Raw genomic sequence first — 27,574 nt, forward strand, 5'->3', positions numbered from 1 at the left:
GTTGCATTGGAAGTACATGAAAACGTAATTGTATGAATTTGTCTCAATTTTCCCTTCATAATTTTGTACAGAAATTCCACAGGTAAACATGTTTATGAATTGCTTAGTTCTGAATAAGCCAATGCTGTGTGATAATGTTTGCATTCCTCCACTCCACCGATAGACGCTAAGCCATGTGTACCACAGACACTTATCCGTGGAGGGTCCCTGCCCATTCTTAATGGTCACATGATGTCCTAACGGAAGTAGTCAGCCGCAAGTCGAACCTCCTATAAAAGACACGCATCCCGTGCTGTGATTAACATCAGTTAGGAGCTCGTTAAATGCGGTAATGAGCACTCTGTTTAATTGGCATTTTCGTATCAGGCAATTCATTAGCACTGGAGATGTACAATTAACACACTGGTCTAGGCTTGCTCTGGTTTCTGGTGAATTTCTCCCAACTGAAGCTTCTTTGATCCCAGTTCGAAGTTAATATGTAGATAAATCGGTATTCAGGGCACCAGTTATGACTTAAAGTAAGCGAATCGTACCACAGACGTCTTGCATTCCCGCACCTCTTGTACGGTCCATCCGTGTTAGGAGAGAGGCAGGGATACACGTATGTTTATTATTTATACCGTGCTTACGGCGGCCATGTCAAATGTTAATCTCGTTGTCTACATAAACATTGAGTACGGGATTGTCATAGCTGATGTCTTAGGTCTCTGGCTACAGTGAGGCAGCGCTATACACATATCGGCTATAGTACTGGCCTATCCGAAATGTCACATGTTAGTATGACCAGTATAATCTTGATACCAACATTTACTTATTGATTTGATTCTTGTTTAGCGTCAAGTTAAAGATTTTTTCACTTAGACGATATCGGCTAGTTTCGCGTGAATTAAAGTGAATCCTTGTTACGACTTGGTTTTCTAGCTTCGTTTTCAAAAGTCTTTAATTGAACACACTATACATACATGTATGACGCTGATGATCAAATAGGATTCCTATCTATACGTACACCTTAACTGTAATTGAGATCTGAATTTCCATAATATTTATTTATTTATTTGATTGGTGTTTTACCCCGTTAGTAATTCACTTATTCGACGTAGGCAAGTATTATGGTGGGAGGAAATCGGGCAGAGCCCGGGGAAAACCCATGATCATCCACAGCTAGATGGCAGACTTTCCCATGTGCGACCGGACAGGAAGCCAGAATAAGCTGGACTTGAACTCACATCGACTGCATTGGTGAGAGTATCCTTTGTCACCCGCCCCCTCCCCTCCCTCCAATTTCCACAATAAATTTTTGCATCAGTACTGCTAAAGATGTCAATTTTCTCCAGAGAATTCTTAAAAAGACGCACAATATTTTGTTGCAATTTAATTACTGTTCTCACCTTACGAACTTCGCTCGCTAGTATTCGAGTTATAATCGCGTCAATACCAAAGAAACCGGTATTTTGACAAGAATAATATCATTTGGCACTACATTATGGATGATGCCGATCTCTCATACGATAAGGCATTTTCTAATAGTCTCTTTTGATAAGACACTTTATCTGTAAGTAAGACCGCACTGGCTCTTGAGAATACTAGAATACGAATTCTCAATTCTAAGTGTAAAGAAATAGTGACCTTGTAATATGAGAAGATTGATTCGCGTATTAAGGCATTTGACCTCACTGCAACAAATCACCCTTCTGGCCAGTGACTTGGACCCTGAATAAGGATATAAACATGACTGTCACGACGGTTTAGGTAGTACAGATTGCTGGCTTTGATGGTTTGTCAAGATACACGTAAATAACAACCAATGGTGTTATTTTAGAAAGACATACTAGAAACAGGTCTAAGTAAGCCTTAAAACCACCGACCGATGACTTCAGAAAAATGCCTGATCGATGGTGTGACTAAGCCACCTTTTATGTAAGATGTAATTATGTGAATGTGTAAACACGCCGACTGAGCTGCACAGAAACGAGAGCATTCTGGAGGTAGATGTGAATTTGTATCCCTCTACTGGCCAATCTGTGTCCATTCTGTACGAGTAAGATTGCATCTAACGGTGCACATTGCGCAGGTAAGTTTGTATCTACGTTTGTACGTACGTATCTAGGTCCACAGGTAAGTTTGTATCTGTTATACTGGTCAGTTGGTATATTGCTACAAAGATCTGGTTTTCACCTGTTACTCAGGCTCATGTTGATACAGAAACTAACAGAAACTCTCATGACTGCTTCTAGGGGGAATTGGTAGCCGTTAACTGTTGATGTTATTCTTTGGTGTACATGTAATCGCTTAAATCAGGTTAACCAAAATCCGTGGTTTATCATCGCGTAAGAGGCAACGTCTGACGTATGGCGTTAAACAACAGTCAAAAGACAAAAACGAGAAACGTTTATTTGGAACATGTTTTAAAACTCAAGTATTAGGCCTATTCAAACATTACAAATTTCACCTAAATCCATGTTTGTTCTTGGTCTGCTTGTATGTTTAGCCAATTCAGAAGAGAAGTCTGCCTACTTCTACTAACTGACGAGCAACCCAGACGCAAAATAAACATTTAATATAAATGGATATTTGAGTACTCTGGAATAATAAAGGTAACAAAAAGTACAACTGTAGAAAACCGGAGATGAGGACCCAAAATAACTGTTTGACGTCATTCACGTGTCAATTGTCTGATGATCTGAAATGGCCGCTCATCTATGCTGGTGGCTAAAGCCCTTGCTGGCTTCCTCTCCGGCTTTATGTAGGAAGGTCTTCAAGCAAACAAGCGGACGATCGTGGATTTCCTTTGGCTCTGCCCGGTTTTTTTCCCCACCATAACGCTGGCAGCCGACGTACACGTGAAATATCCTTGATTACAGCATAAAACACCAATCAAATAAATAAACGTAGAGACTAAAAATTCTATAGACAGATATGTTTATACAAAGAAACAAAATACAAAATAAGCAGATAGTCACTTAAGTCAGAAAATTCACCGATATACCATCTTACCCAACAGGTAAATTATTTACTGCACCCGTATCCAATGACAGCATTATCTAGTACTGGAGAACGGGTCTGCCATATATAGGTCGTGGTACTTGACAATTGTCCGTTATAAGTACTAAGAAACAGTTTCTCATTGACGAGTTTGTGATCCCTTTGGGAATCAGAAGCAATATTAATCCAGCGCCGTTCAAAGATTTTAACACTTTCACCGGTGTAGCTTGGCAAAAATCCTCTCTATTGGGTTACCAAACAAAGCTGCTAAGTGATCATAATAAGACCTAAACCCAACAGGTTATTCAAACTTCTGAGTTATAGTTTATATAATTTACAGATATTATATATAGTTATGTAGAAAGATGGCAGACACCTGCTCTTTGTATGTCTGTAAAGGTATACCTGATCCAATGCTAATTAATCTCGCTCAGTTGATACTAAACTATGGAACAGACAGAAAATTTTACACAACTGATATTGTCAACATATTAAAGCGTCATGCCTTCATCTTAGCGTGCTGTCGCCGTGACGCAGTTGTTTAGATATGACAAGATTTCCTTTTCCCTAACCCATCTTTGAAGATATATATTCTGGAGTCCATTGACAAATACTGGTCTGTATTAGCCACAAAATTGTGTCTTAAGTTTTCCCTATAAAGCTCATCCTTTACACAGAATAAATCTGTATTCCCATGTTTGTATGTGGATCCTAAGATAGGGCCCGAATATAGATATCACGGAATTTGTTACTATTAATGCTATCTCCAAGTGTTATGAATATTCCAAGTCTTTTTCATCTGCAATCCAAATGTCCCCAACAGATTGGAGATGTCGACGATTGTGAGTGTGTAATTCAAACTATTTTAATGTTACATAAGGCTGATCTAGAAATAATTAGCGGATGAATATGTCTGGACATTTTAGAGTAAAAATGAGAACCAGTAGAATCGAAATGTCCAAATTATCTGAGTGTAGCTCTCAGATTCCTCTTTTATAGAATCAGGTAACAAAGTGAACAAAATTCGCCAAAACTTCTACCATAAAAACCATACAGCAGTAGGTAATCAGGCCGATGTACTCTGGTAAATTAATATGTGATCATTAAAAATTTACATTTGTTACTGTGTGTTCAGTATATACAAATTTCAAGGAGAATAATCTCTGCATATGAATACGTATACCAAAATGCATTTTGCAGGCCAAAACTCCTGTTAAGACTGTTTATTATTCGATTGATGTTCTTCATAAATCTAGTGCGCTGTTCGTTATAAGTGAATGAAGTTGTTAACTAGAGATATGGTGTTCCTAATGCGTTAGGTACGTTACGTTGAGATAAAGGTTGCACTTGGGGGACAGATAATACCAGTTACAACAATCGCCTGTTTTACGAGCTGTCCAACCCTGGTTAGGTCCCACGCTAATGACTTCAGTTACCAATCATTTCTGTGAACTACGATGGCCTGTAAAACCGCTGCTCTTAACTGTTGGTACTAATGCTGTTGGGGGTCGTTTCCTTAGTGCCTTCCTCTATCTTATTTTTGACAAACTTTTCTCCGTTATTGGTGCCTTTTTAACTGAACTATTATAACTATATTATAACTACAGTCATACAAATTACAGTAAACAATGAAAGTATCTGTATATATCTTGGATATTTGGTAAATGAATAATCAGTAGATCAGTCAGGTGTCACAGACGTAATACGTAGTCGCCGGTTGTTTTGGTGCTGTCTTTGAACACTACGGGCTGTACATTGGCAGTGTTTCATGTGAGCTTAAATCTGTCACGTACACGAAGATGGTGGCCGCTAGAGTCTCCGCTGTTGATCTCGGTGTCAAATGAAAAGTAGTGTCCGTGAAATGTGACGTCCATGTCATGCAGATAATGTCAACTCCATTTGGTGTCTGTTGAGCTTCGCGATGTTTACCAGTACGGCCTAACGTCAGCTGCAGTTTTGTCCTCTCAAATAATGAATGGATTTTTTAATTTCCACTATATTTAATGTCCAATACATTTGATATCTACTGCAAGTCCTGTCCATCTTAGCTGATGCCCATTACAAGCCGTTGACAGACTACGGTAACGATTCGAAAAAAAGAACTCTTTTTTGAAGTCTGAGTTACGGTAGGGATTCATCTAGTCGTGTACGATATTTCCGTTTTTAGTAAAACCTAAAGCCACTCCGTATCCCTCTTCAGCTGTTTTCCCAGTCAAAACAAGTTTATCAGTCAGATGAAATTAACAAGCCGAAAACAATTAGGCGCCACTGTATAGTTGTCACTTGACTTCGCTTTGTCAAGATTAACATCTGCCTCCATGGCCTAGTGAAATGCAATAAAAAGTTATAAATCTCAGCATCGTATAGATAATAAATTAGTTCTTTTTCTTGAAGTGTTAATGATAAAAATACTCGACATACAGAAAAATCTGCCTGTAGAAATGGGTTTGATTTTAGACATTCAGAATATTCTGGTCACAGCGTCGGTATCTCTGCTGGACTTCACTTCAAGGTCATCTCTGACGTAGATGGTCTCTAATGTCATTCGTATCTCAGTACTAAATTAGACCAACCCCTTAAATGCTTCTATTTGATAAATCATTTCACTGTTCATAATATTTGGAGGTAATGGCAATTTCTATCGGCCACAAAAATTAAGCATAAAGACAATGAATATGCTCAAAATGCAGGATGCATGGCCGTTAACTGTTATATATTTCTCTGCTGTCTAGCCTTGAACGAAATCTGACGCTGCCACCGAGAGTAAAGGTCAAATAATACATGTATCTCAATTAAAGCTGTTTTCATTTAATGACCTTCCCCGCGAGGTTTAATAAATAAATTGTTCACTGATTTCGTTGTGATCTTTGTATGGTTAGTTTATCGAACTAGTCATGTTACAGATGAAGGGAATCATAGAGATTGATGAAGAAGCTGAAGTTACAGCCTCTCATGTATCTGTCTCTTACGCCCACAGGAAGACTTAAGAGGTTGATATGTGGGCGGAAGTGGATTTCACATGACGATTAGCGGTTTCCTATTCTTTCTCCTCTGTCTCCAGACAAATGCAAATCCCAACCACGTGATGGGTAAATTTTTGCCCTGCAGTTATTCACAGGCTGTACGGACCTTCACAGAGATCATTGCGCTCTCCTTGCTTTCCATGTAAATGTGATCAGTAGTCAACATTTGGTAAACCCCGAGTTAGGCGGCTTGAGGTACGAAATACATTTGTTTTCACACACATTTACCAAACGTCTGGTGTTCGGTTATTGTTCTGAGTGTGTGTTTATTAAATAATTTATAAATTTAATAATTATTTTAGTTAAGTGTTTTCTACAGCCATATCCAAGATATTTTAAAGATGGCATTTATTATCATATGTGAAAGAAACTGTGCTTTGGGCAAAGCCAACGACCTTTGACAAATTTAATATCTGTTCTGTGTCAAATCTTTCCGAAGTACAGCTTCGGATTACACTCTATGAAAGATCTATACATTTTCTGAAACCCTGCAATCAATGAATAAAGTGCGTTTGAATTGTTTAGCACATCCCAGTTCGACTGACAGACGTAAGAATTTGAAACTGGACGGACATACCTGGTGACTTTTGTAGATTTGGTACGTTTAGCTTAAAGAAACTTGATTCATTAAAAACTTCTTTCTGCAGTATACAGCAATCTCTTCTGAAAAAGGCACAGCAGGCATCGAACTACGCAATTTAGTATATATCACAATTTCACGCTTAGCAAAAGTTTTATAAATTCATAAGGAAAGTGAGCACCTGATATGTTTTGCCTAAGAAACTATCCATTTGTTCGCCTGAAAACAAAACTTTTGGATGGCTATACCCAATATTTTTGATGTATATGGACTGTACAGAACATTGTTAGTGTATATCTACCGTACAGAACGTTGTTAGTGTTTATGAGGTATACAGGACGTTGTTGGTGTATATGAGGTATACAGGACGTTGCTGGTGTATATGAACTATACAGAACGTTGTTAGTGTAAATCAACACTACGGAACGTTGTTAGTGTATATTAACTATACAGAGCGTTGTCAGAGTACACCAACTGTACAGAACGTTGTTAGTGTATATTAACTATACAGAGCGTTGTCAGAGGATACCAACTGTACCGAACGTTGTTAGTGTATATTAACTACATGAAATGTTGTTAAGGAACGCCGTTGGTGTACATTAATTAACTTGAATATTAAGTATATGGAAAGGCGTTTGTACTACTCAACAATTTATACGAACAAATAAAACCTCAAATGAGGTAAACAGACAAATGACCCGGTTTCACCCGTTACGTGTGACCAGTTACTATCACACTGTTGTTGCAGGTCTGGTTTTACGTCCTATGCAGTAATCATATATTATAAGCCAACTTCATAACGTAGACTTAGGGTCTTATATATATCCGTGGAAAAATGTATGTCTCAAATAGTAAAATGAAGCGCATTCCAATGTGTTATTTTATAAGCGGTAAAGAGTCAATCATCTGAATATTTGAAATGTTCTGTGAAAAACAAAAGACAACTTCAGTACCAGTAGAAACTACGTGCATGGTACTGGTGTATATTGGGCTGTGCCATACTCAGCATTTATACAACCAGCTTTCCCCAACCCGACTTGTACAAATAACTCCCGTAATAAGGGAAGTGTGAGTTTAGTCGGTACAAAACTCAACCTTTGGTCACAAAAATGACCCCAGAATTACCTTGCATATTAGATGCCGGGACTATTTCTCCCATGGCAGCGATAAAAGGCAATACAAAATGAAGCCAATTTGACGTATTTTGCTGGAAGTTGCCTTCGGAGGATAGCGACGAGGGAGAAACATCCCTGCTGCTCACATCCTAATCGGCTCTCCAAGACTGGATTAGTCCGGAAGGCAGGTCTCCTAGGTATAGTTTTCAGCTTAATGGACCTGCACGAGCATGACACCGCCGATAAACTGTTAGCCAGATGACCCGTAAATATTGTCTTTCTTGCTTCAGTTTAGTTTTAACTCAAATGTAAAAGTTTCCTGAACCGTTAACTCAGATGACAAAACCTGACATTTGTGGGGAAAATAGTTTTTCAGGGTGGTTAAAAACTGCAAGAAAAATATCTCTGGGTGATGGCGAAAGGTTGTTATCCAACGGTATTATTCAACAGCGAATACCATAGTGTTCTCCACTCTTTATTAGGCTTCTCGCTGACCCAGCCGCTCACAAAGTATTCGCTCTCGTTGCAAACGATTCACATACTGATATTTATATCGATATACGTCTTATTCCGCCCTGCTAAGTCACAAATCCATTATCCACAGACCGGGGCATGCACGTTATCCTTCTACTCGTTGGGTAGATTTAACATGCTTACTTCCACCGTCTTTGATTGATGACTTATACCATTCTGTTAAATCGACGAATTTATGGCAGAGCACCATCCCCTACAGATAAACGTTTAGGTTTGATTTTTTTTTTTTTTTGATTGGTGTTTTACGGTGTACTCAAGAATATTTCACTTATACGACGGCGGCCAGCATTATGGTGGGTGGAAACCGGGCAGAGCCCGGGGGAAACCCACGACCATCCGCAGGTTGCTGGCAGACCTTCCCACTTACGGCCGGAGAGGAAGCCGGCATGAGCTGGACTTGAACTCACAGCGACCGCATTGGTGAGAGACTCCTGGGTCATTACGCTGCGCTAGCGCGCTAACCGACGTTTAGGTTTGAGGGTAGGGCTTACATATCTTTGAACTTCAATCAAGCCCATACACCTGACCTGATTATCCCCTCGGGCCCCCTTCACCACCACCACTGCTCAAGTTGTTTCGTCAAAGGCTGTTGGTAAAGGTGCCTTAATATATCACAAGAGCTTCATTTTCACGCACAGAGTAGTTATTTACAGATGAAAGTTATGAGGAATCGCTTATGACCTTGTAAGATCTACACTTAGACCCATTTATCTAACTTGAATTGGCCATTTCAGCAAAAATAAGACTGTCGTACATGTACATCAACAAAAGCACGGAACGCAGCATATTTGAATGTGTATGCGGAAGAAATTCTCTAACTTCGAACTTTCCTGTCATAATGGTACAAAAGTATTATAATGATTCTGGCTCTCATATCCGCTTGCAAAATGGCATCTGAATGGAGATGTCCCAGTCATTACAGGAGAATTAGTAGAGATATAAACAGCATTGGACAGTTTACGCTTTTTTTTTTTTTAACAGGGGAGGTAACAATTTATGTCCCAGATGCCAGACCGTAAACTTGGCTCTTCGTATGCTTAAGGAAGTCGAGTCATTAACGTCTCTGTGTTACAACAAACTCGGATTACATGGACTCTTATCGAAATGCTTTGGCAAGAAGTTTGCTTGGTGAATATCGTAATATTTCAAATGTTGGGATGAACATCCATGATCGTAATTTGAAAAACTTGATTAAATTCCCATCCATGTAAAGTGGAAAAAATACTGTGTTAACAAGGTTCCATAAATAGTTTCTTAGCCTCATCTGACGCTGAGCGCCCCACTGATTAGATCAAACACGGTCATTATTTGTCGTCATTATCCAGACAATCACTATTCATTATACTGAATAATTTGAGAGAAGATCTTGAGGCTGCCACATTTATTAATACATTTATTAATAATTTGGATGTGGAATAACGAATATTCATATTCTAGAATATACTTTTTATCAAAGAGCAGCGCTGTTAATTTTGTCAAGTCGCAATAAATGGATTAAAAAACGAAGAAGACTGATCAATATCGAATTTTATGAAAAACCCATGAAACATCTCTGAGGTGTTAATGATATTACTTACAAATGTCCAGTCATATGCTCGAGAATATAGCGGAAATAATCTCGGAAAGAGGCGTTGGAAATTGCCCCTTTTTTCCTATTGAACTGATCAAACCAACATGATATATGTTTACTCTGGGAAATCAATGTTTGCCTTGTTTGAGATATCACGGACATTTTGATTCATTCAAGACATGGCCCTCCGCCGCCATGTACCTTTGCCCTTTCCCATCATGTACATATAACATATAGTACAAGTAAGCCTCTCAGGTGACTGGGTGATTTTGCGAGAAATTAATCAGGCGTGGTCCAGGACGACGCAGCAGAACGGGGTCAAGTCGTGAGTTCACTTTGTTGGACAAGCTGCAGGCCTATCATGTCGGGCCGAACGGTGGCTGTTGTCGGTGCTGGTGTGAGCGGTATAGCCGCTATCAAAGCCTGTCTCGAGGAAGGACTGCAGCCAGTGTGCTTCGAACAGTTCGATTATGTTGGTATGTATAATCAGGCAAATACAACACCAGCAGAAAAACTCATGACAAGATATGGCAAGTAAAGCCGAGTCTCACTGCTTCGCTGATCGACACACACTGCCCAGTCACGATTTTCTTACGTAAGTAGCGCGTGACCCGGTTATAGATACCTGATTTCTGTCACAGTTACCTCCCTTCCCTCAACGACTGGTCTGAGATAAATGATACATGCATGCAGTACTATGTATCTGTACCAGTAAATTGTGGAATTGTCTGCGTCTTTTGGGGCGATCGAGATCATGCATACACAACTTACACAAAACCATAAAGCTCAGATATTTTTAGAAAAAAAAAATTGGGCAAACACATGTGGAGTGAGCATAGAAAAAGGGGACAGTGCAGTCCAAGCTGTAGAAAAATATATGCTAAATATATGCATAAGACATATATGCAAAATCTTTTGATCTGCAAAACATATTTTCGAAATTTAGAATCAATCCGTTTGCACTGGGTATGATTTGGCAATATGTTATCTAATTGCAGCACTAATGTCTTTACAGCGCACCATATATATCAAACTAGATGATGACTCAGTTTTAATTCGGAAAACGGGAGACTCAGTAGCCGAGGGGATTAACACACCAGCGCGGCACAGTGACCCAAGAGCATTCCCACCAATGCGGTCGCTGTGAGTTTAAGCCCAGCTCATGCTGACTTCCTTTCCTGCAGGCTTCCAGCAATTTGCGGATGACTGGGGAGTTCCCTCGAAGGTTTCCTCACGCCTTTTCCTTTCCGCCGTCCCATAAGTGAAATATCCTTGAGTACGGCGTAAAACACCATTCAAATGAATAAATAAATTAATTTTAAAAAATATATGGAATAGAATGAACCCTGATTTCACCGGTTATACATAAAAGAAAACTGACCAGTTGTCATACTGCCGTCACCCCTTTATGTTTACTTGTACTCTCCATGTAGCGTTTTGCACTCCACGACAGCCTAATATCTCAACTATTTGTTGCATCCATTTTTAGGAGGCTTGTGGCGCTACACTAACGATGTGGTACCGGGACAGGGTGCTGTTGTATACGACAGTCTACTGACAAACACCAGCAAGTCGATGACAGCTTTTAGTGACCACCCATTTCCTGAAGACGCCCCACAATACCTTCGCCATGAACAAGTCAGGCAGTACCTCGAAAGTTATGTGGAGAAATTTAACCTCCGACAATTTATAAAACTACAACATTTGGTAGAAGAAGTTCGACGTAGTTCCAGGTATGATGACGTTGGATCTTGGTACGTCACTGTCAGAAACCAAACCACAGACGAGCGGAAAACAGACGAATTTGATGGCGTAATTATTTGTAACGGACGTCAACGGGCACCTGTTTACCCAAACATTCCAGGAATGACTAACTTCATGGGGGAGCAGCTTCATGCTATCAAGTACAGAAATCCAAGATGTGTTCACCATAAAAATGTATTAATCATCGGTGAGTTTAATTATTTGTAGGTCGGTGCATTGAAGCGTGTGAAATCTCTGCAGCAAGAATTGCAGGCCTATGCGAAAACATCTTCACGAAAAACTTTGCTGACTTCGTTGACGTCTTACACATGAGAAAACAAAATGCGTGCTACTGTCAGTTCTTATAAAGCCTTCATTTAAGACACATTTCCTCACATAGATTGCAATGCTGGAAAAATGATTATAGTTGCGCTCTATTAAAGAATATGGTGTATCATTTATGAGAGCGGTCAGGTGTATGTGTAAAGAAAATCTAAGAGAGCCCTGGAAAGAGCATTGCATCTCAAAAAGATATACCTCACTAACCACACGACCTAAAGTCGCGCTTCCCCGGCCCAGTTGGAGTGGGACTTGAACATCCTTAACAGAGTGAAATTCTTATTTTATTGAAATATATGTTGTGGTTTTTTTTTTAACTCGTGTTAACCTTTAACGTTGTGGTTTCCAGGAAACGCCAACACCGCGGGGGATATCGCTGTGGAAGCTTCAAAGGTGGCCAGATCGGTATGTTAGTGAGAATTGATGAATGACTGTGCCTATCTTTCCCGCCCTGTGGCAGAGAAAATTACCATTAACATATGTTTGATCTGTGCAGAAGATGCATTGCGGATCAGACCTTCATTACCGGCAATTGTTTATTTTTTTCCCTTCGGCAACTAATACAGCTATGCTGAGGGCGATATGGTCGTTCACAGCACCTGTGTATTGTTCACACATTTCAAGCGTATCTCTCTATAAATTGGGGTTGATGAGCAGATAACGCCCATAGATTAGATTCTTAGAGGTTTGGAAAGTGAGTGAGTGCCGAGACCATGTGTGGAAAGAACTAAGTACCTTGAGGAAAAAGCTTTGGCGACAATACCATTTATTCTTACTTTACCATACATTTAAGCGTGGGACGCCTTCTTTCCCCAGTTCCTATGTTATGCCTTCCAAGAATACCGACTACAAATAAACTCCTTTGAGAGTGTTTCCTGGAATTAAAGATAGTGCATTTGTTTTACGTTTACAATTGCGCTACCGAACAATATTAAATATTTATCCGGCTTTAGCAGTTTCAGTATGTTGAAGTCATCTGATAATGCTAATACAAATTGTTCTCGTGCACTCATTGAAGTTGGGGTTTGTTCAATATATTCAGGAAAATAATTGGACAGAAATAGAATTGTATTTATAGTTTGAAATCTACTGTCATACGCCTAGACATATTTGAAGTGTTACACCTCTACAAGATATCGCTGAGCATGTAGATTTATTACAACAGCTGATTTCCTTAAGAGGCTCACAAGATTTAGTTTTATTGTTAGTTCGGTGGATTACCTATGGAAAATATATGTTGTCAATACATGTCTCTATAATGCTATCTTTTGTTTGTTGTAGGTGGTGCTGAGCACGGGGAGAGGGACATGGATTACCCGACGGCTAGGGCCAGGACGACGCCCGCCTCCCGCTGGACTACGCTCTCAGACGTGTTCTCCATTGGTTACCCGTCTCCGTTCTAAATTGGGTGGCCAAATGGAGATGCAATAAACTCATAGACCACTTATCGCACGGCATTGCCGCTCCAAACAACAGAGGCCCATTTTACTCCTCTTTTCTTGTGAACGACGTGTTGGCGGACAAGATTAAAGAGTGCAAAGTTTCCATAAAACCTTACGTATCCCAGTTGCGTGACAGACATGCGACTTTCTGCGATGGGAGCCAGATGGATGGAATAGATATGGTTATATACGCCACTGGATACAAACTTCAGTGGGAGTTTCTGCCTAGTTCCATTCTTCCTGGTGAGTAGTCCTCTCATCTCATAATCTTGGAAAATGGAAGAGTCTAGCGGGAACTCTGGGGAATAACTCGTAACTATACCACTGTAGTCACACATTACATCCATTAAACTTACTCCTGAATTTTAGATGTATTATTGTCATCAAGATATTCTTGCGGCTCGGCACTTTTAGAGCACTCCAACAAGTTCTGAACAAATGTTGTTAAACATGACGTAAGCATGCACGATGTACTCAAAAAATATTCAACAACCAATCATTTAACGTAATATGATATGCTCTGTGATATAAAGGTGTAGCTTACAAAAAATTACTCCTAGATCGAGTAGGCCACTTTCACTTAGAATTCATCCTTACAATCATTCAAAGTAAAATTGCGGTAGCCTTGCAGACATAAGTTACAGGTATCCGACCCTAAGAAGTGCCTGGAGTGGGTTGGTTTCATAAGAAGTGCCTGGAGTGGGTTGGTTTCATTTAGTCATGAATTGATGGTCTTTTCTGAAGAGTTATCCAACACCGCGTTGTGTAAGACTCCTTTGACCGTGGAGACCATTCAATATTTGAAATCTTTCATCGGGAGAAACAAGTGAAATTTGCTGTTTGTGTCTATTGGACATACATCAGTATACCAGTTCAATACTTGATGAGAGTTATGGTCTTTTGTATCTTGACGGTTAAAACGCTGGTACACTGAAGCTATCAGTACCTTTACCAATGAAATGGCGCAGGAGCACTCCGATTCTTTCCACCCACAAATCTAACAGCATTCAGAAACGTGAAAGATTCTTGAGTACGCTTTAAACACCAATCAAATAATTTTATTTATTAATGTATATTTATATTATTGTTGCTTAGCTCCCAATTTTTTAACTTCTATGATGACGGTCATTTTAAGGGTGGACAAAACCAGAGTGCGCGGTGTAAACCACGAAAATGTGTCACGTTACTTACTGACTTGCCCACGCGTGACCGTTTGGCAGCTATCACACTGTCGTCCCTGCTCTGGTTTTACTCTCCATGCTGTACGTCTTGAATGATATTACACATATACACACCTATTCGTGCAACAGCGACCATTCTACGGATTTCTGTCCGATACCTTCCCATTATAATACTGGTCCTAATCGTATAAGTGAAATATTCTTGAATACGGCGTATTAAGTAAGTGGAAGATAAATATTGGTGCATTGCACAATATACACGTGTTGGTGCAATGCATAATATACACGTGGTCTTTCATGAAGGTCAGAGTGCTCCACGTGCGTCTTCGACAGCTTATTGCCACTAAGGCCTTGCAAGCAGGGAGGGACAAAAATACACATGTACTAAAACAAAACAAAAAAAGTGGTTGTCGACCAATGTATCATTCAACCCTTGTACGTATCATACCATTGCAGTGACTAAAGTGTTAACGTACTGTTAGGTTTTGCTGCCGTGGTGTGATATTTCTCTTCTTATCTTGCTGACCAGCTGACTGGGCCCACCTGAACCTCTACCGGCTGGTGTGGCCTGTGGATCTCCCCCACCCCACGCTGGCCGTGGTTGGTTCCAGCAGTGTCCGGGGCCCGGTCATTCCGGTGTACGAGCTCCAGGCCCGTTGGGTGGCTGGAGTTTTGTCTGGCCGTCTCAGCTTACCCCCCACCAACGTCATGAGAAAAGAGATCACTCAACGAAAATGCGTCCTTACGGAGCGCTACGGCTATCTTAAAGTGTCGGTAAGTTGTGTTGTATAACTTCTTCTTCTGCCCGGGCTTCCGGATTGTCATCAATCAATATAAACTTCACCACTTCTCTTTTTATGTAAGGGGCGAAACACCTCCAAGTCTATTGGTATAATTACACGTAAAGCACGATCTCATCCATTTTTTCTCAACGTCTGTGCGGTAATTTCTCAAAACATCAGCTTTACAGGAAATACACCTCTAAGAGTCTAACAACCTTATTACCGTAAAGGTCACGGAAAAACACAAGTCTGGGAGAATTTGTTATAAGTGAGATGTAATGAGCTGCAATGTAAAACGTGCCTATGGTGGTGGGAGAGGGATTAGCATGGTCCAGTAGCGTCTGATATCATACCTCTGGAGGGAACGGTTTTGTGCTCATCAGAGATGAGGAACAACATTCCCAAACTGTGCAATGGAATCGGGAAGAAGCCACTTATGGCGTAATACTGATAGAGAAAAAGCCAAGTCTGATTCAATGGCTTTTATGTTTCTGTCCATGTCTAAAAATAAAACCCAGAGGAAATAGATATTTGCAAGGTGATTTATAGGTTAGTCTTCTCGTAAATTCTCGGATACGTGGTACAGTTAGTGAAGCGTGCTCGGAAAAATTTATGAGAAGTCAAAGGAAATTCAGACAAATAGCAGTAGTCGAGCGCTAAAATATCTGGATGATGGATTGTATGTGTTGACAATCAATCATCTTTCCTCACCAATCAACCTCATTATTTTCAGATCCTATATTTATTTTTTTTTTGTAACGGAAAAACTCAAATAGCTTTCTTGACCTTTAAGCATAACCATATCGGGTGCTTTTCCTTATATGTAGTGTGTTGAATTGCAAACCGCCACCATAGATAGAGAGGTGTATATCACAGGGCCGAGCCTGCTCGTATTTAATTAGGAGTTTTAAATAGACAACCTTGGTACCATTTTTCCATCACTAAGCACTCAATCATAAGGAAGAGGCCAGTGAAGTGCAGGTCTCTTGTGTCAATATACTGTGACTTGGTGGTGTTTCGTTTGTGTCTGACGTCCTCGGCATAGCATTCCCGTGAGGCAGCACCTCCCATATGTCGGCATTGAAACCAACCGTCGCTATATGACCGACTGACTTTTAAATTACATACAAGTGTAGGATGAGGCCAAAGAAATGAATTATATCAAGTTTTACGGTCCCTTGGCAGGTCAGGCAAAAGTGGGTTAGTTGAGGGTGAAACATTGTCTTGCTGAGGTGAACATTCGTTTGTTGGGAGCGAACAATAATATGTTGTCAGTGGAAAATATCTTCTTGATATTGATTTCTTCAGGTGAAAATTCGCTAGGTGATGGTGAACACTGGCTTGATGGAGAGAACATTGTTGAGAATGAGAAATGATATGCTGAAAACGGACATTTCCTTGTAGAGAATGTAAAATGGTTTGTTGAAAGTGGACGTTATCTTGTTGAGAATGAATAATGGTATGTTGAAAGTGGACATTGTCTTGTTGAGAATGAAAAATGGTATGTTGAAAGTGGACATTGTCTTGTTGAGAATGAAAAATGGTATGTTGAAAGTGGACATTGTCTTGTTGAGTGAGTGAGTGCTTGGGGTTTAACGTCGTACCATTGTCTTGTTGAGAATGAACATTGTAGTGTTGAAAGAGAATATACAACTTTCTGGTTGACGATGACTATTGCCCTATATAGCTATTAAGGATGATATGCTAACCTGTGCTAAGTGTACCATCTTCTCACTCCTCCTACTCCATCGAATTTAGATGTCGTTATAATTGAAAATGAGGTGTATGGTTTTTAGTGCGATTAAATTAACAAGTTCATTTTATTTTTATTTTAATGTTTTTCAAACCGTTTTCTGTCAGTTTGTAGCTCTGTCCCAAAACCAGTTTGCACTCGATAATTTATGTGGACGTGGTATAGCATGTGGACATCTGCTGTCGTTATCGATAATTGAAATCTGTGTAGACAAGGTAAACTTGTGTCGAAGAAGACGACGGAGTTTAGTAATTGTTCACAGTTAAGACCACTGCTTCGGTAATATGTTACTCACGACTGTTGTCCATGACACACAAGGCCCAAGCATCTGCGAAAGGCGAAGTTACTGAGAGATTTTGATCAAGCCAAGCGAGCCCACTAGACGGCTCATCACCCACAAGCATCTGCGAAAGGCGAAGTTACTGAGAGATTTTGATCAAGCCAAGCGAGCCCACTAGACGGCTCATCACCCACATATGTGATACGAATAATCATAAGGATACAAAGAATGAGTAACTTTCTTTCTCAAATGACGATCACCGACCTGATAGAAAGCACCATAGGCTCCGTTTCGTATTTATACCGTACAATTTTACTGCATTTCATGAAAACAAAATGTGTAAAATACAACCTTGGTGTGCAGAAAAGATAGTTGAGCTAAATATTTCCCACATCGTATGAACTGAGAGAAAAGACGTACAGTTGTATAATGTATCCACTAAATAGTAAATCTGTTTCAGGTTGACAGTTTGCCATACCAGGATGAGCTAGTTGAGGAATTAAATCTGAAGCCCTCTTTTTTCTCCATGCTCTTAACGTGTCCGTCGGATATCATCAGGTGGTACTTGGGTCCGTCATTCCCCATGCTTTACCGGCTATATGGCGAGCATTCCTGGAGCGGTGCTAGATCAGCCTTGGACAAAGCTTTGGCAAACGCTCGTGCTGACCAGATGAAAGCAGCCAAGAGACGCAGTGAAAGTGGACGAAAACCGTGATGCTAACAATCAAACAAAAACACCGTGTTTACTTTATTGCATGCAATGTAATGTTGTATGGACAGCAACCTCTCGTGGAAAGAAACAATTGCAATGAGATGGAACGAAAACAGTGAGGGTAAAAGTGAGACAAAATACATTGAGTTTACATGATTTTAGGCTTAGAGAAACAAAATCAAATGGAAAGAAACAGGCGTAAAAGGGATAGGACGAAAATCGTCAGGCTAAAAGTAGAACAAAGCACATTGTGTTTACATCATATCTAGACATAGAGAAACAACTCAGAGGGAAAGAAAGAGGTGTAAATGAGTTAGGACGAAAATCGTTAGGCTAAAAGTAGAACAAAGCACATTGTGTTTACATCATATCTAGACATAGAGAAACAACTCAGAGGGGAAGAAAGAGGTGTAAATGAGGACGAAAATTGTTAGGCTAAAAGTAGAACAAAGTACATTGTGTTTACATCATATCTAGACATAGAGAAACAACTCAGAGGGAAAGAAAGAGGTGTAAATGAGATAGGACGAAAATCGTTAGGCTAAAAGTAGAACAAAGCACATTGTGTTTATATGATATCTAGACATAGAGAAACAACTCAGAGGGAAAGAAAGAGATGTAAATGAGATAGGACGAAAATTGTTAGGCTAAAAGTAGAACAAACACATTATGTCTAATAACCAATTATGCAATGTAAAGAAGTATGGACAGAAAACTCGACAGGAAAGAAAAAAGGTTTAACCAGACGGGTCAATCACAGCTAAAATAGAAAATACTTGTATTATTATTGCTTCGTGCTACACATATCACGTTACTCTTACAGCTAGTATCTTCTGCTTTTTTTCCTCATGTTATGCAGAACATTGGATACCAAAGACTTTCTCTTATGTCAACAGGTGTGCATATAAAGACTGAAAGGTGGTGTAGAACCAGAAGGGTTACACTCTGTCTAACACACCGTAGAATGAAATTGTTACTGAGTTTGCAAGAATGGTGACTTTAATTTGTTATTTATTAACAATATCGCCGCAATACAGCGGAAATCCTGCTAATGTGAACTTTAACCGCAGCCGGTCATTCTATAGCAATTGGTCGATCAAGGGCTACACGTCCTAAACTATTTCTGGAAATTATTTTCCCTAAATTACCAAACATTTGTCAAAATATTAAAATTTATGCTGTTGGATTGTCAAGAATTTTCTGAAAATAAATAAGTTACAGTTCTGTTTAATTATATTCTCAGTTCGAATTCGATCTTCTTTCACATGGGTGTAGTTAACTAGCCTGAGAGAGCGTTTAACTTCCCCGTGTCGATCACTCAATTCCTGACGCATGTGTGAACAGCAGTAGAAGGGAGACTACTCTAACATGGTTAATATCACAACCCCTAACAAAGCTGTTTGATTCGGATTCGTTCTGCCAAATCGTTTCGCTTTCCAGCATCCGAAGAGTAAAAAAGTAAATAAATATAAAAAGATAAAGGGACACAGTACTAGCATCTCATTTTTCTTTGATGAAACGTAGACCACAAAAATGGTTGGTTTTGCTGGGGCCTGTGCAACATACCTGTTAAATTAGTTCCAGGTTGCTGTAACCAAACACATCAGAACTGTCTCGACGAGATCGTTGGATGTCCGAATAGAATTGTTATTTATTTATTTATAGGTAAAACCCAGAAGGAGCCCGATAAATGCTCTATACAAAACATAACTCATGGTAACAATAAAAAACACACCTGACCCAAGTTAAATCCTGGTCTGAGGACCTAATCTAGAGATAAAAATATCCCGATCAGTAGATTGTAAAAAGGCATTACTTAGGCAAACGCCCTATTAAAATGAGTATTTACAAACATCAAGACACTATCAAGATTATAAAAACAACTGTTGTTGAGGCTTCTCCGGACTGTTAACGCCAAACTGAAGTGTCTTTCACTTACATTGTGGGCAGAGGGAAAAGAGGTGACTGGTGATAAGCTACAAAAGGACTTTCCCTCGTGTGGCGTACAGAAACAGGTACGTACATCATATTGTTTAAAGGCAAGTTGTCTTCTGCGAACGCCATACGGTACACATGCAGCAAGGGCGTCGTCGACCGCACAGTGAAACCAAAGTCTCAATAACAGTAAGATTGGCGGAAATGTACAAATTCCTAATGCTGGGATTAAATCGACATAGGGCGAGCAAGTTCCTGCACCACATAGCCATGGCCCGCCCTCTTATAAACCTTTCATTTTGTATATTTAACCCGATTTCCTCAACATACGAGATTGTTCGTTTTATACATGCAATAATCACTACAGTACATATGATGCAGTTAAAATTTAACAGTATCACAAACTCTGTCTGTACTGACATCTTGGCCAGGGAAGAATACTGATAATGATGGTAATGATATTAGGCCAAATAATACATTTCTAAGTTTAGATGAACCCTAGGTTTATCTCACGTGGCTTGATTATGCAGGATTACTTTAGCTACACGCACGTTGCATAAGGTATATTTTTATCAGACTATAACTGAAGTAATATTTGGCCATACAATCCAACTTTAGCCTAGGCTTGCTTATCGCACACTGCATCCAATCATTCAGCATCATTGCATCCATGTAATATAGGAATTCTTTTGTGCAATTTTATATTTTTGATCTGTTGAATGTTAAAAATTAATGCTTTGTATAAGTCATGTTTTCTTAGATATGCATATAAATATGATGTTAGTTTCATCTTGCGGCTAAAAGAGCTCCCTGGTTTCATATAGGTTTTATACTGTTGCTGGATTGTTTTAGCTTTTACCCTTGTTGGAGGGTTTAATGGTTGAGGACATCGGTTAAAACGTTCCTCTAGGCCTCTCGCAGTTTGTATGAAAAGGCTATATAACAAAAATAGCTTGGCGTTTACTATGACGCTTAATTACAAAACAGACGTATGATCGAATTCGTCTTGAAAACATTGAAAATATAAATGTTTCCATTGTATGAATATTGTGCCGGATTCTCGACAGACGTTTCAAACCGTCTGTATTATCAGGTTAGGTGTACAACAGGTGTTCGGGCCTTGTCGCGACCCCATCCATCATCTGTTCCATGCGCACTCTTAGCAGGGTTGGTGTGGGTATCTAGAGACACAGGCAGTGTCAGCCAATGACTGGGTCAGCATAATACTTAGATGGAGATTAATTCTTGGGCCGTCCATTCACATTGTGATGTGTACACGGGCTTTTAACGTTGAAAGCCTCACCCGCCATGAATGGGAGAGAAAGGGAACGATAGAAAAGGTCAAGGCAAGGGATAAAGTGACTAGGGGAGCGGGGCTGGCGGGGGGTGGGGGTTTAGTTATTATGGGGAATACATGAGTGACTCCCTGGGGTAAGGTTTTAAGTAGCATTATTATACTTATCCGGGATTATACATGTACGTTTCTGACGTTTCAAAACGAGCAAAAATAAGGTTCGCGGGAAACTACGATTGACTGAATTTCGAAACTGCCTTTTAGCTATAAGAACACCAGTGTCATCTAGCCCATAGTCATGCATAACTGAGTGATGACGTCATTTCCTGAACGCGTCATGCATTGTATATCAAATTGGAATAGGTGTTAACTAAACGTTGGTGAGGAGAGGTCAAGGCTCGAAAAAATGCAGAGAAGTGGAAGTAAAGAAAGGCAAATAACGCTTCTTAGCCCCGCCAAACAAAGGGAGCGATCACGTGGGATTGATTTTCTATTTCATTTAAAATAAACAGTGAACTGTCGACGCACGGGAGCCTGTGCATAGCTTTAGCATGGACAGTTGGATTTGATGCCTTCACGCTGGCATAGTGCATAATTCCGCCCAACCTAGCCCGTATATCTGCAATGTTAAGGTAGTTCAATGCACACTGGTTGAAGAAATTTCTTTTCTTTCGCTACCATTCCAGCTCATTTTTTTAACAATTTTGCCATCTTTAGATGTATCGTTGTGTATAACACTAGACATTTTGACAGGTGTCACAAGAGCTAAGCTGTTACTCCACATCATATCCCGTGATGCATAGCGCGACCTTGTAACAACTGCATTATGCAATGAGTTTAACACCAACTGCTGTGTTATTTGTTCACGCCCCCATGCCAGCAATAGGTCTACCCATTGTGAGACGAAGGTGTCTCCAGACAGTATTTTACCTCAAAGCTATGTGCTGATTTTATTTAAACAATAGACTATTCTACATCAAAATTCCAGACATGTTTAAATAGGCTGTACTGAGTGCGATGCGCCGTGATCCAAGACATTTCACACAACAGATCTGGAAACTTTGCCTATTCACACGTATTGATGTTGAGAAGCCTTACAGGTTAGTGCCGCCGCAATGTAATACAGAGGTGTTTCAATTTTGCAAGTTTTTATGAAGTAATATATATTGTCAATCATTATCATCTTCAGTGGCCAATGCTGAGCAATGTGAAAAACGTGTCCATTCCTTGCGATACATATACGACTCAGCACAGTTCCTATTTGAGATTTATCGGGTCAGTGTAGGCTTCGGCAAGTTTAAGCTTCTATGCAAACTTTCTCTGTTGAACTTCTTCGGCAACTTCATCCACTGTTGTCCGAACGGGTATATCGATCGCTATTTAGAATGCCTCTGAGCTGTGACCTCAACTACTGGAGCTCTTTATGTGACAATTTAAGCAACCTATGAAATACCGTTTTCTGCATGTGTTTGCTTATAGGATTAACATGTGAACGTTATGTAACTGCCAGCATGCTGGAGAGGAACACCGTCTTGTAGCACTCAGCTGAACGGAACACCTGGAAATAGCCCGGCGACTCCTCCCGTCTTCAAGCCGGTTAACCCTTGTGCTATCTATTACACACACGCACTGCATCTGGGATTATCTAACAGATCAAGCGCGTCCTTTACTTACATGGATACCAATAGGCCTGGTCACAGACTAGGGAAGCTTACTGAACTAGAACGCGAGAGGAAATTCGAACGGAATTCGAAATTCTATAACCTGACCTTGGCCTAGTAAAGGTCAGTCCCTGTGATTTTAAGGACGATAGCTGCACCCAGCCGTGCAGGGCTCAGCCCAGTCCCTGCGCGCCATGACATGGGAACCATACCTACGTCCTCGGTGCTGGAATATACGTACCACGCAAGATCTAAATTATGGTGAGCTCAATATACTTTTTGTAGTTAAGAAGGAATATATTTTTTATGCTACAAATATGTTATGTCCTCATCATACTATGTTTTTCTCTCCACTGTGAAAAGGAAACACTTGCTTTTTATTTTTCATATTTCGTGTGTAATGTTAACGTATCACAGCTACATTGTCTATACCATGTCCTATTGCAAGTCTTTTTTCCATAGCCTTATTGTAACAAGTGACAGTGAAATTTATATTTAAATCACTCCTATAGTTTTTAAGGGGAAAAACCTGCTAAATGACAACATTTCAAGCTGGTGAAATGTCTCGGATTAGAAACAATCATTTAGTTCGGCCCAAAATAACCTCGACGTAAGAAGACATTGTCTGGAGACGCTTTGAGAGGATGCGGTCCTGACGAGTTCTGTCTGGCAAAATGAATGGCTATTAGCGCCATATTGTTCTCGGGGAATTTACAGGTGTGTACAGAAGATTGAGTGAGTTGAGTAATGAGTGTTAATGCTAGTCCATGATTGCATGGCATAAATGCACGTGGTAGTGACTGTAACAACCAAGGTTGGGCGTTTACCATTTATTGCCGCGTTTGAAACACTACGATTAAGTGTGCTATAATGATATCTGATCCTCGTATCACTTTGCAATGTGAATACGGAGAGACACTGTGCAACTTTCACGTAGTGTACCTTGTCTGTATAACGCCGTGACAGCTTATGTACATCGCATGTTGGGTTTTTACCGTATCGTGGCAACTTGCTCGAACAATGCCTTTTTGTCCCAATTTAAAATGGCATTGAAACTCCCAGACAGTTGAATTGTTTTGAAATATATGTGTGCAGAGTACCTCAACGACTACCTCTCAGTATATCACGAATTTCACATTTGTTAAGGTTGTTTAAAATTTGTACACCTGAAGCTGAAATCAACCTTTCCCAGCCTTCGCTGTCCTACAGTGTGTATTTGTTTGTGCATGTATGTGGTCAGCACATGTACGGTATCTAATGCAAATCCGAACGTTTGAGCTTCACTCCTTGAAAAGGGGTATTTCTTGACAAACGTGTGTTACACAATGGTGTCGCTCCTACCACAACTTTGACATTTCTCTTCGGAGTAAACAAGAACCAAGAACAACAGGTGACTTGGTTTGTAACAATTAAAGCAAATCTTTATGACTCTAACCTTTTGTTACACAGTAAAAGTGCGCTTGCTCTTAGCCTGAGCGAATACCATCGTCTTACACAGGTTTTACGCTAATCAGTATGTCTGACTGTTCGTGCCTAAATTACGTGGCTGTAATGAATATTCATATTAATTGTCTGATTGACAGCAGTAACAATGTTAGCTTATCAGATATATACTTCGGTCTGAGTAGACACGATCACACGTTAGTACATGGTGCACTGTTCACATGTCCGTTAAAACCGAATAATCAGATGTCTCGACAGTATGATAATTAACCCAAGAGACAGAGTGAGTGCAAATGACAAGTAGCCTGGAATTGCATTTTTTAAGTATACTTGCTCCGTTCAACAATGTGCACTGCTTTTATGACTAACAAGTGCTTTTGTTAAGCAGGACATCGAAAGAACTATGACTAAGATACCGATATTACATTGTTGCTAGTTTGTTGCTAGTTGTTTGCTCATATATAGTGAAAGTCAGTTACCGGTATGTTATTCACAGACGTCTGACATATGAGGGATAGCAAGGGATAAACATGTAGTGTTATATGTGTAATTATGTAAGCTAATACAAAAAGTTTTAATGTAAACTTTGCTTTTATGGCAATCTAAATATCAAAGACATTGGAAAGAATGTTAAATTATCCGGATGACAGTAGTACAGCACTATACCTTTATATTTATAGTATATATATATATTTGAGAAATAGAGAAAGATCCCCTGGTGAGGAGAATTTACGTAGGAAAAAAAAATAATAAAACGCCTTCTTAACTTTCTACATTCTGTTATATTCCAACGGCAGTTTCAAACTTCATGTTATTTTCAAGGAATATGAATAAGAATGTCCACCGAGGTCTTTACATAGGATATGTGTTACCAGTAACTAAGGAACATGTTACGTACATGTCAAAACATGTGGACATTCATATTCATATCCCTTGCAAATAACATGAAGCTTGAAAGTATTTTTGCTTAAGTAGTAAGTTTTAACATAAGGCATTTATTGAAACTCTTAAGTGTTTGCTTTATTATGTAACCACGGCAGATAACATTCTCCTAATGCCAGCTTTCTAAATTTAAGACTACGCCATAGAGAGTAAAACCACAGTAGCGACGACAGTGCGAAAGTTGACAAATTGTCACACAAAACTGTTGAAATCCGTTGTCTCGTCAGTTTATTTCAGTTAGGCTTTTATTATTAGCGTTCATGTATGTGAATGGTCACATAATAACAAATTTACATTAAGATTAGCACCATTGCTAATCAGAATTAGGCAAACGATGCAAAAGTACAAAGCTTCGGGGATGTTGATTCCTAGAGCGGAATCCTGGTTTTATGCAGTCCATTTAAGTTGTAGATATTATTTGTAGGATGTAGTCGTACGCAAGCCGTGTTCAAACCTACACTGACCGGTATGTTATTAGGACATACCAATGTTGTGATATAAATGCAAGTATCTGTATAACACAGGAAATAAGTGCCCATGCAAACATATGGAATTACATAAGCTTTAAAGGGTACACGAAACGCTCAGTTTTTATTTCTTAACGTGAACTTTGGAATGTCGCCTAACATATGGAAGTGAAAAGACAGCTCATGTTTTCTCCAAGCCCCCAAAATTCCGAGAAGTAAGTAGCCTGCTGTGGTGACGTCAACAACTTTATTGGGGGAAGAGCCCGAATTCGGGGCGCTAAGCGGGTCCTGCGTGTTAAGTATGTTCAAGTATTGACTTTTTTTCAGTGATTTTTTCTCATTGTTTTGGCATATCTTTCTTTCATTTTTCTTTAAACCATATTCTTCGTTTTAGAGTACATTTTCACGTAGCCTTTAATTTACCTCGCTAAAATTGTGTCTTTTCTGAGGAATTTTTGTTTTGAATCTCAGTCATGTTAGACTTTCATGACCAAACGGAAAATTAGCCTTTTAGCTCAACCTCAGGATATACTACAAGTTAAGATTAAGTATGACTAAAGTCTTAGACAGCATCTGAGATCTGAAGTGGCCGAGAAAGACAATGTTGAGTGTGTTCAGAAAAGGTTGTTCGTCTGAGTACATCAACCTGTCGGTGAGTTCTATTGTTGTTAAGTTCATGTCATCTTGTCTAGTGTTGCGTGGGATCGTGACTTGCACTTTAATCAGTAGATCTGGATTCTGTAGGTAATATTTCTGTCATACTTTCTGTATCTGTTGTCTTGCTTCATACACCAGTGTAATATTTTTCTATTTGAAATTCAGTCTTAATATTATGGATAGATATTACGTTTTGCTTGCTATAAACCCCACCGCCTCTTTGGTGGGAGCCGGAATAGTCAGTTATGCTGGACTAGACGAAACCAGACTGCAGGATTTCTAGAATACTGGCACATGTTAGTAATACGTAAACAAACTGTGCTATATAGCAAAACAAAACATTTTGGCTGACGCCAATCGGGTCACATCTGCTGCTTAAAGACTGACATTTTGTGTATCCAACTTTCTGGCGTTCAGTGTAAGACAGCTAAGACACGATATGGCTGAAGTGTATCTTACTTTCTCGCTTCGATCCCAGTGCAAGAGCATATAATACGATTTCTGTAACCACGCTATGGCAGCAATATTGCTGAAGTGGCTTTAAGCCATACTTTATTATTCATATTCCAAAACTGAACTTCGATGTGTCGGAAGACCATTGCTGTTTCATCTTAAACTTCCAGCTAAGCAAAAATAAAATTTAATCTTTGTACTGGAATCTTCTTGATAAAACCCACGAAATCTTTAATCGTATAAAACCCCAACAAACAATCAAACCAAACAGCACATGAATCAAATGAGGCCTTAGAAATCCAATATCCTTCATTCAACATGTCTCACATCAAAGCTTGGGGCTATGTGAAGTGTAACGTGTAAACTATTCGAAATTTTTTTTTTCAAGTAGACAAAACCTACAATGCAATAATCTTGGGGGGGCGGGGGGGGGGGGGTGGTGGTTCTAAACTGTTGCGAACTAAATTTGTCCAATTTTAGCAACTTATTTTCATCAGGTATATGGAGACATTATGTGAAGATGTACGTGTAGGCTCTATTAACATATATAGGCTCTTCGGATGACCTTTAACCTCTCTGCGTCACCAGTTATACTCTGTCTCTCCAGGTGTCTAAGTGAAATTAAGCCCAGATTAAGTGTTCATCATGATCTATTTTAGCATCAGGGCTGTTTGTCAAGGTTTCCT

The 27,574-nt window shown here is 39.6% G+C and overlaps 2 protein-coding genes across 2 annotated transcripts in view; both read left to right on the plus strand.

Annotated features, from left to right (window-relative positions):
• The first annotated feature begins 10,165 nt into the window (after positions 1-10,165).
• On the plus strand, positions 10,166-18,039 carry LOC135464461 (flavin-containing monooxygenase 1-like). The gene is made up of 7 exons (XM_064741889.1): positions 10,166-10,280; positions 11,294-11,755; positions 12,236-12,291; positions 13,168-13,269; positions 13,454-13,571; positions 15,039-15,283; positions 17,785-18,039. Exons 1-7 carry the CDS (start codon positions 10,166-10,168, stop codon positions 18,037-18,039), a joined length of 1,353 nt encoding a protein of 450 aa, XP_064597959.1.
• A 4,985-nt stretch (positions 18,040-23,024) lies between these two features.
• LOC135474322 (contactin-like) overlaps positions 23,025-27,574 on the plus strand; it is a 31,356-nt gene continuing 26,806 nt past the window's right edge. The window contains exon 1 of the mRNA XM_064754170.1: positions 23,025-23,187. Coding sequence (XP_064610240.1) covers positions 23,121-23,187 — 67 coding nt within the window. The 5' untranslated portion in view covers positions 23,025-23,120. The remainder of the gene's footprint in view (positions 23,188-27,574) is intronic.

Source organism: Liolophura sinensis, chromosome 1, assembly GCF_032854445.1.
Source record: "Liolophura sinensis isolate JHLJ2023 chromosome 1, CUHK_Ljap_v2, whole genome shotgun sequence".
NCBI lineage: Eukaryota > Metazoa > Mollusca > Polyplacophora > Chitonida > Chitonidae > Liolophura > Liolophura sinensis.

Bases quoted from the DNA above. Each gene is read 5' to 3' on its own strand.
- LOC135464461 (XM_064741889.1), top strand. From the start codon at position 10,166: ATGTCGGGCCGAACGGTGGCTGTTGTCGGTGCTGGTGTGAGCGGTATA. The intron at 10,281-11,293 runs GTATGTATAATC...ATCCATTTTTAG, and splicing joins CGAACAGTTCGATTATGTTG to GAGGCTTGTGGCGCTACACT. The intron at 11,756-12,235 runs GTGAGTTTAATT...TGTGGTTTCCAG, and splicing joins TAAAAATGTATTAATCATCG to GAAACGCCAACACCGCGGGG.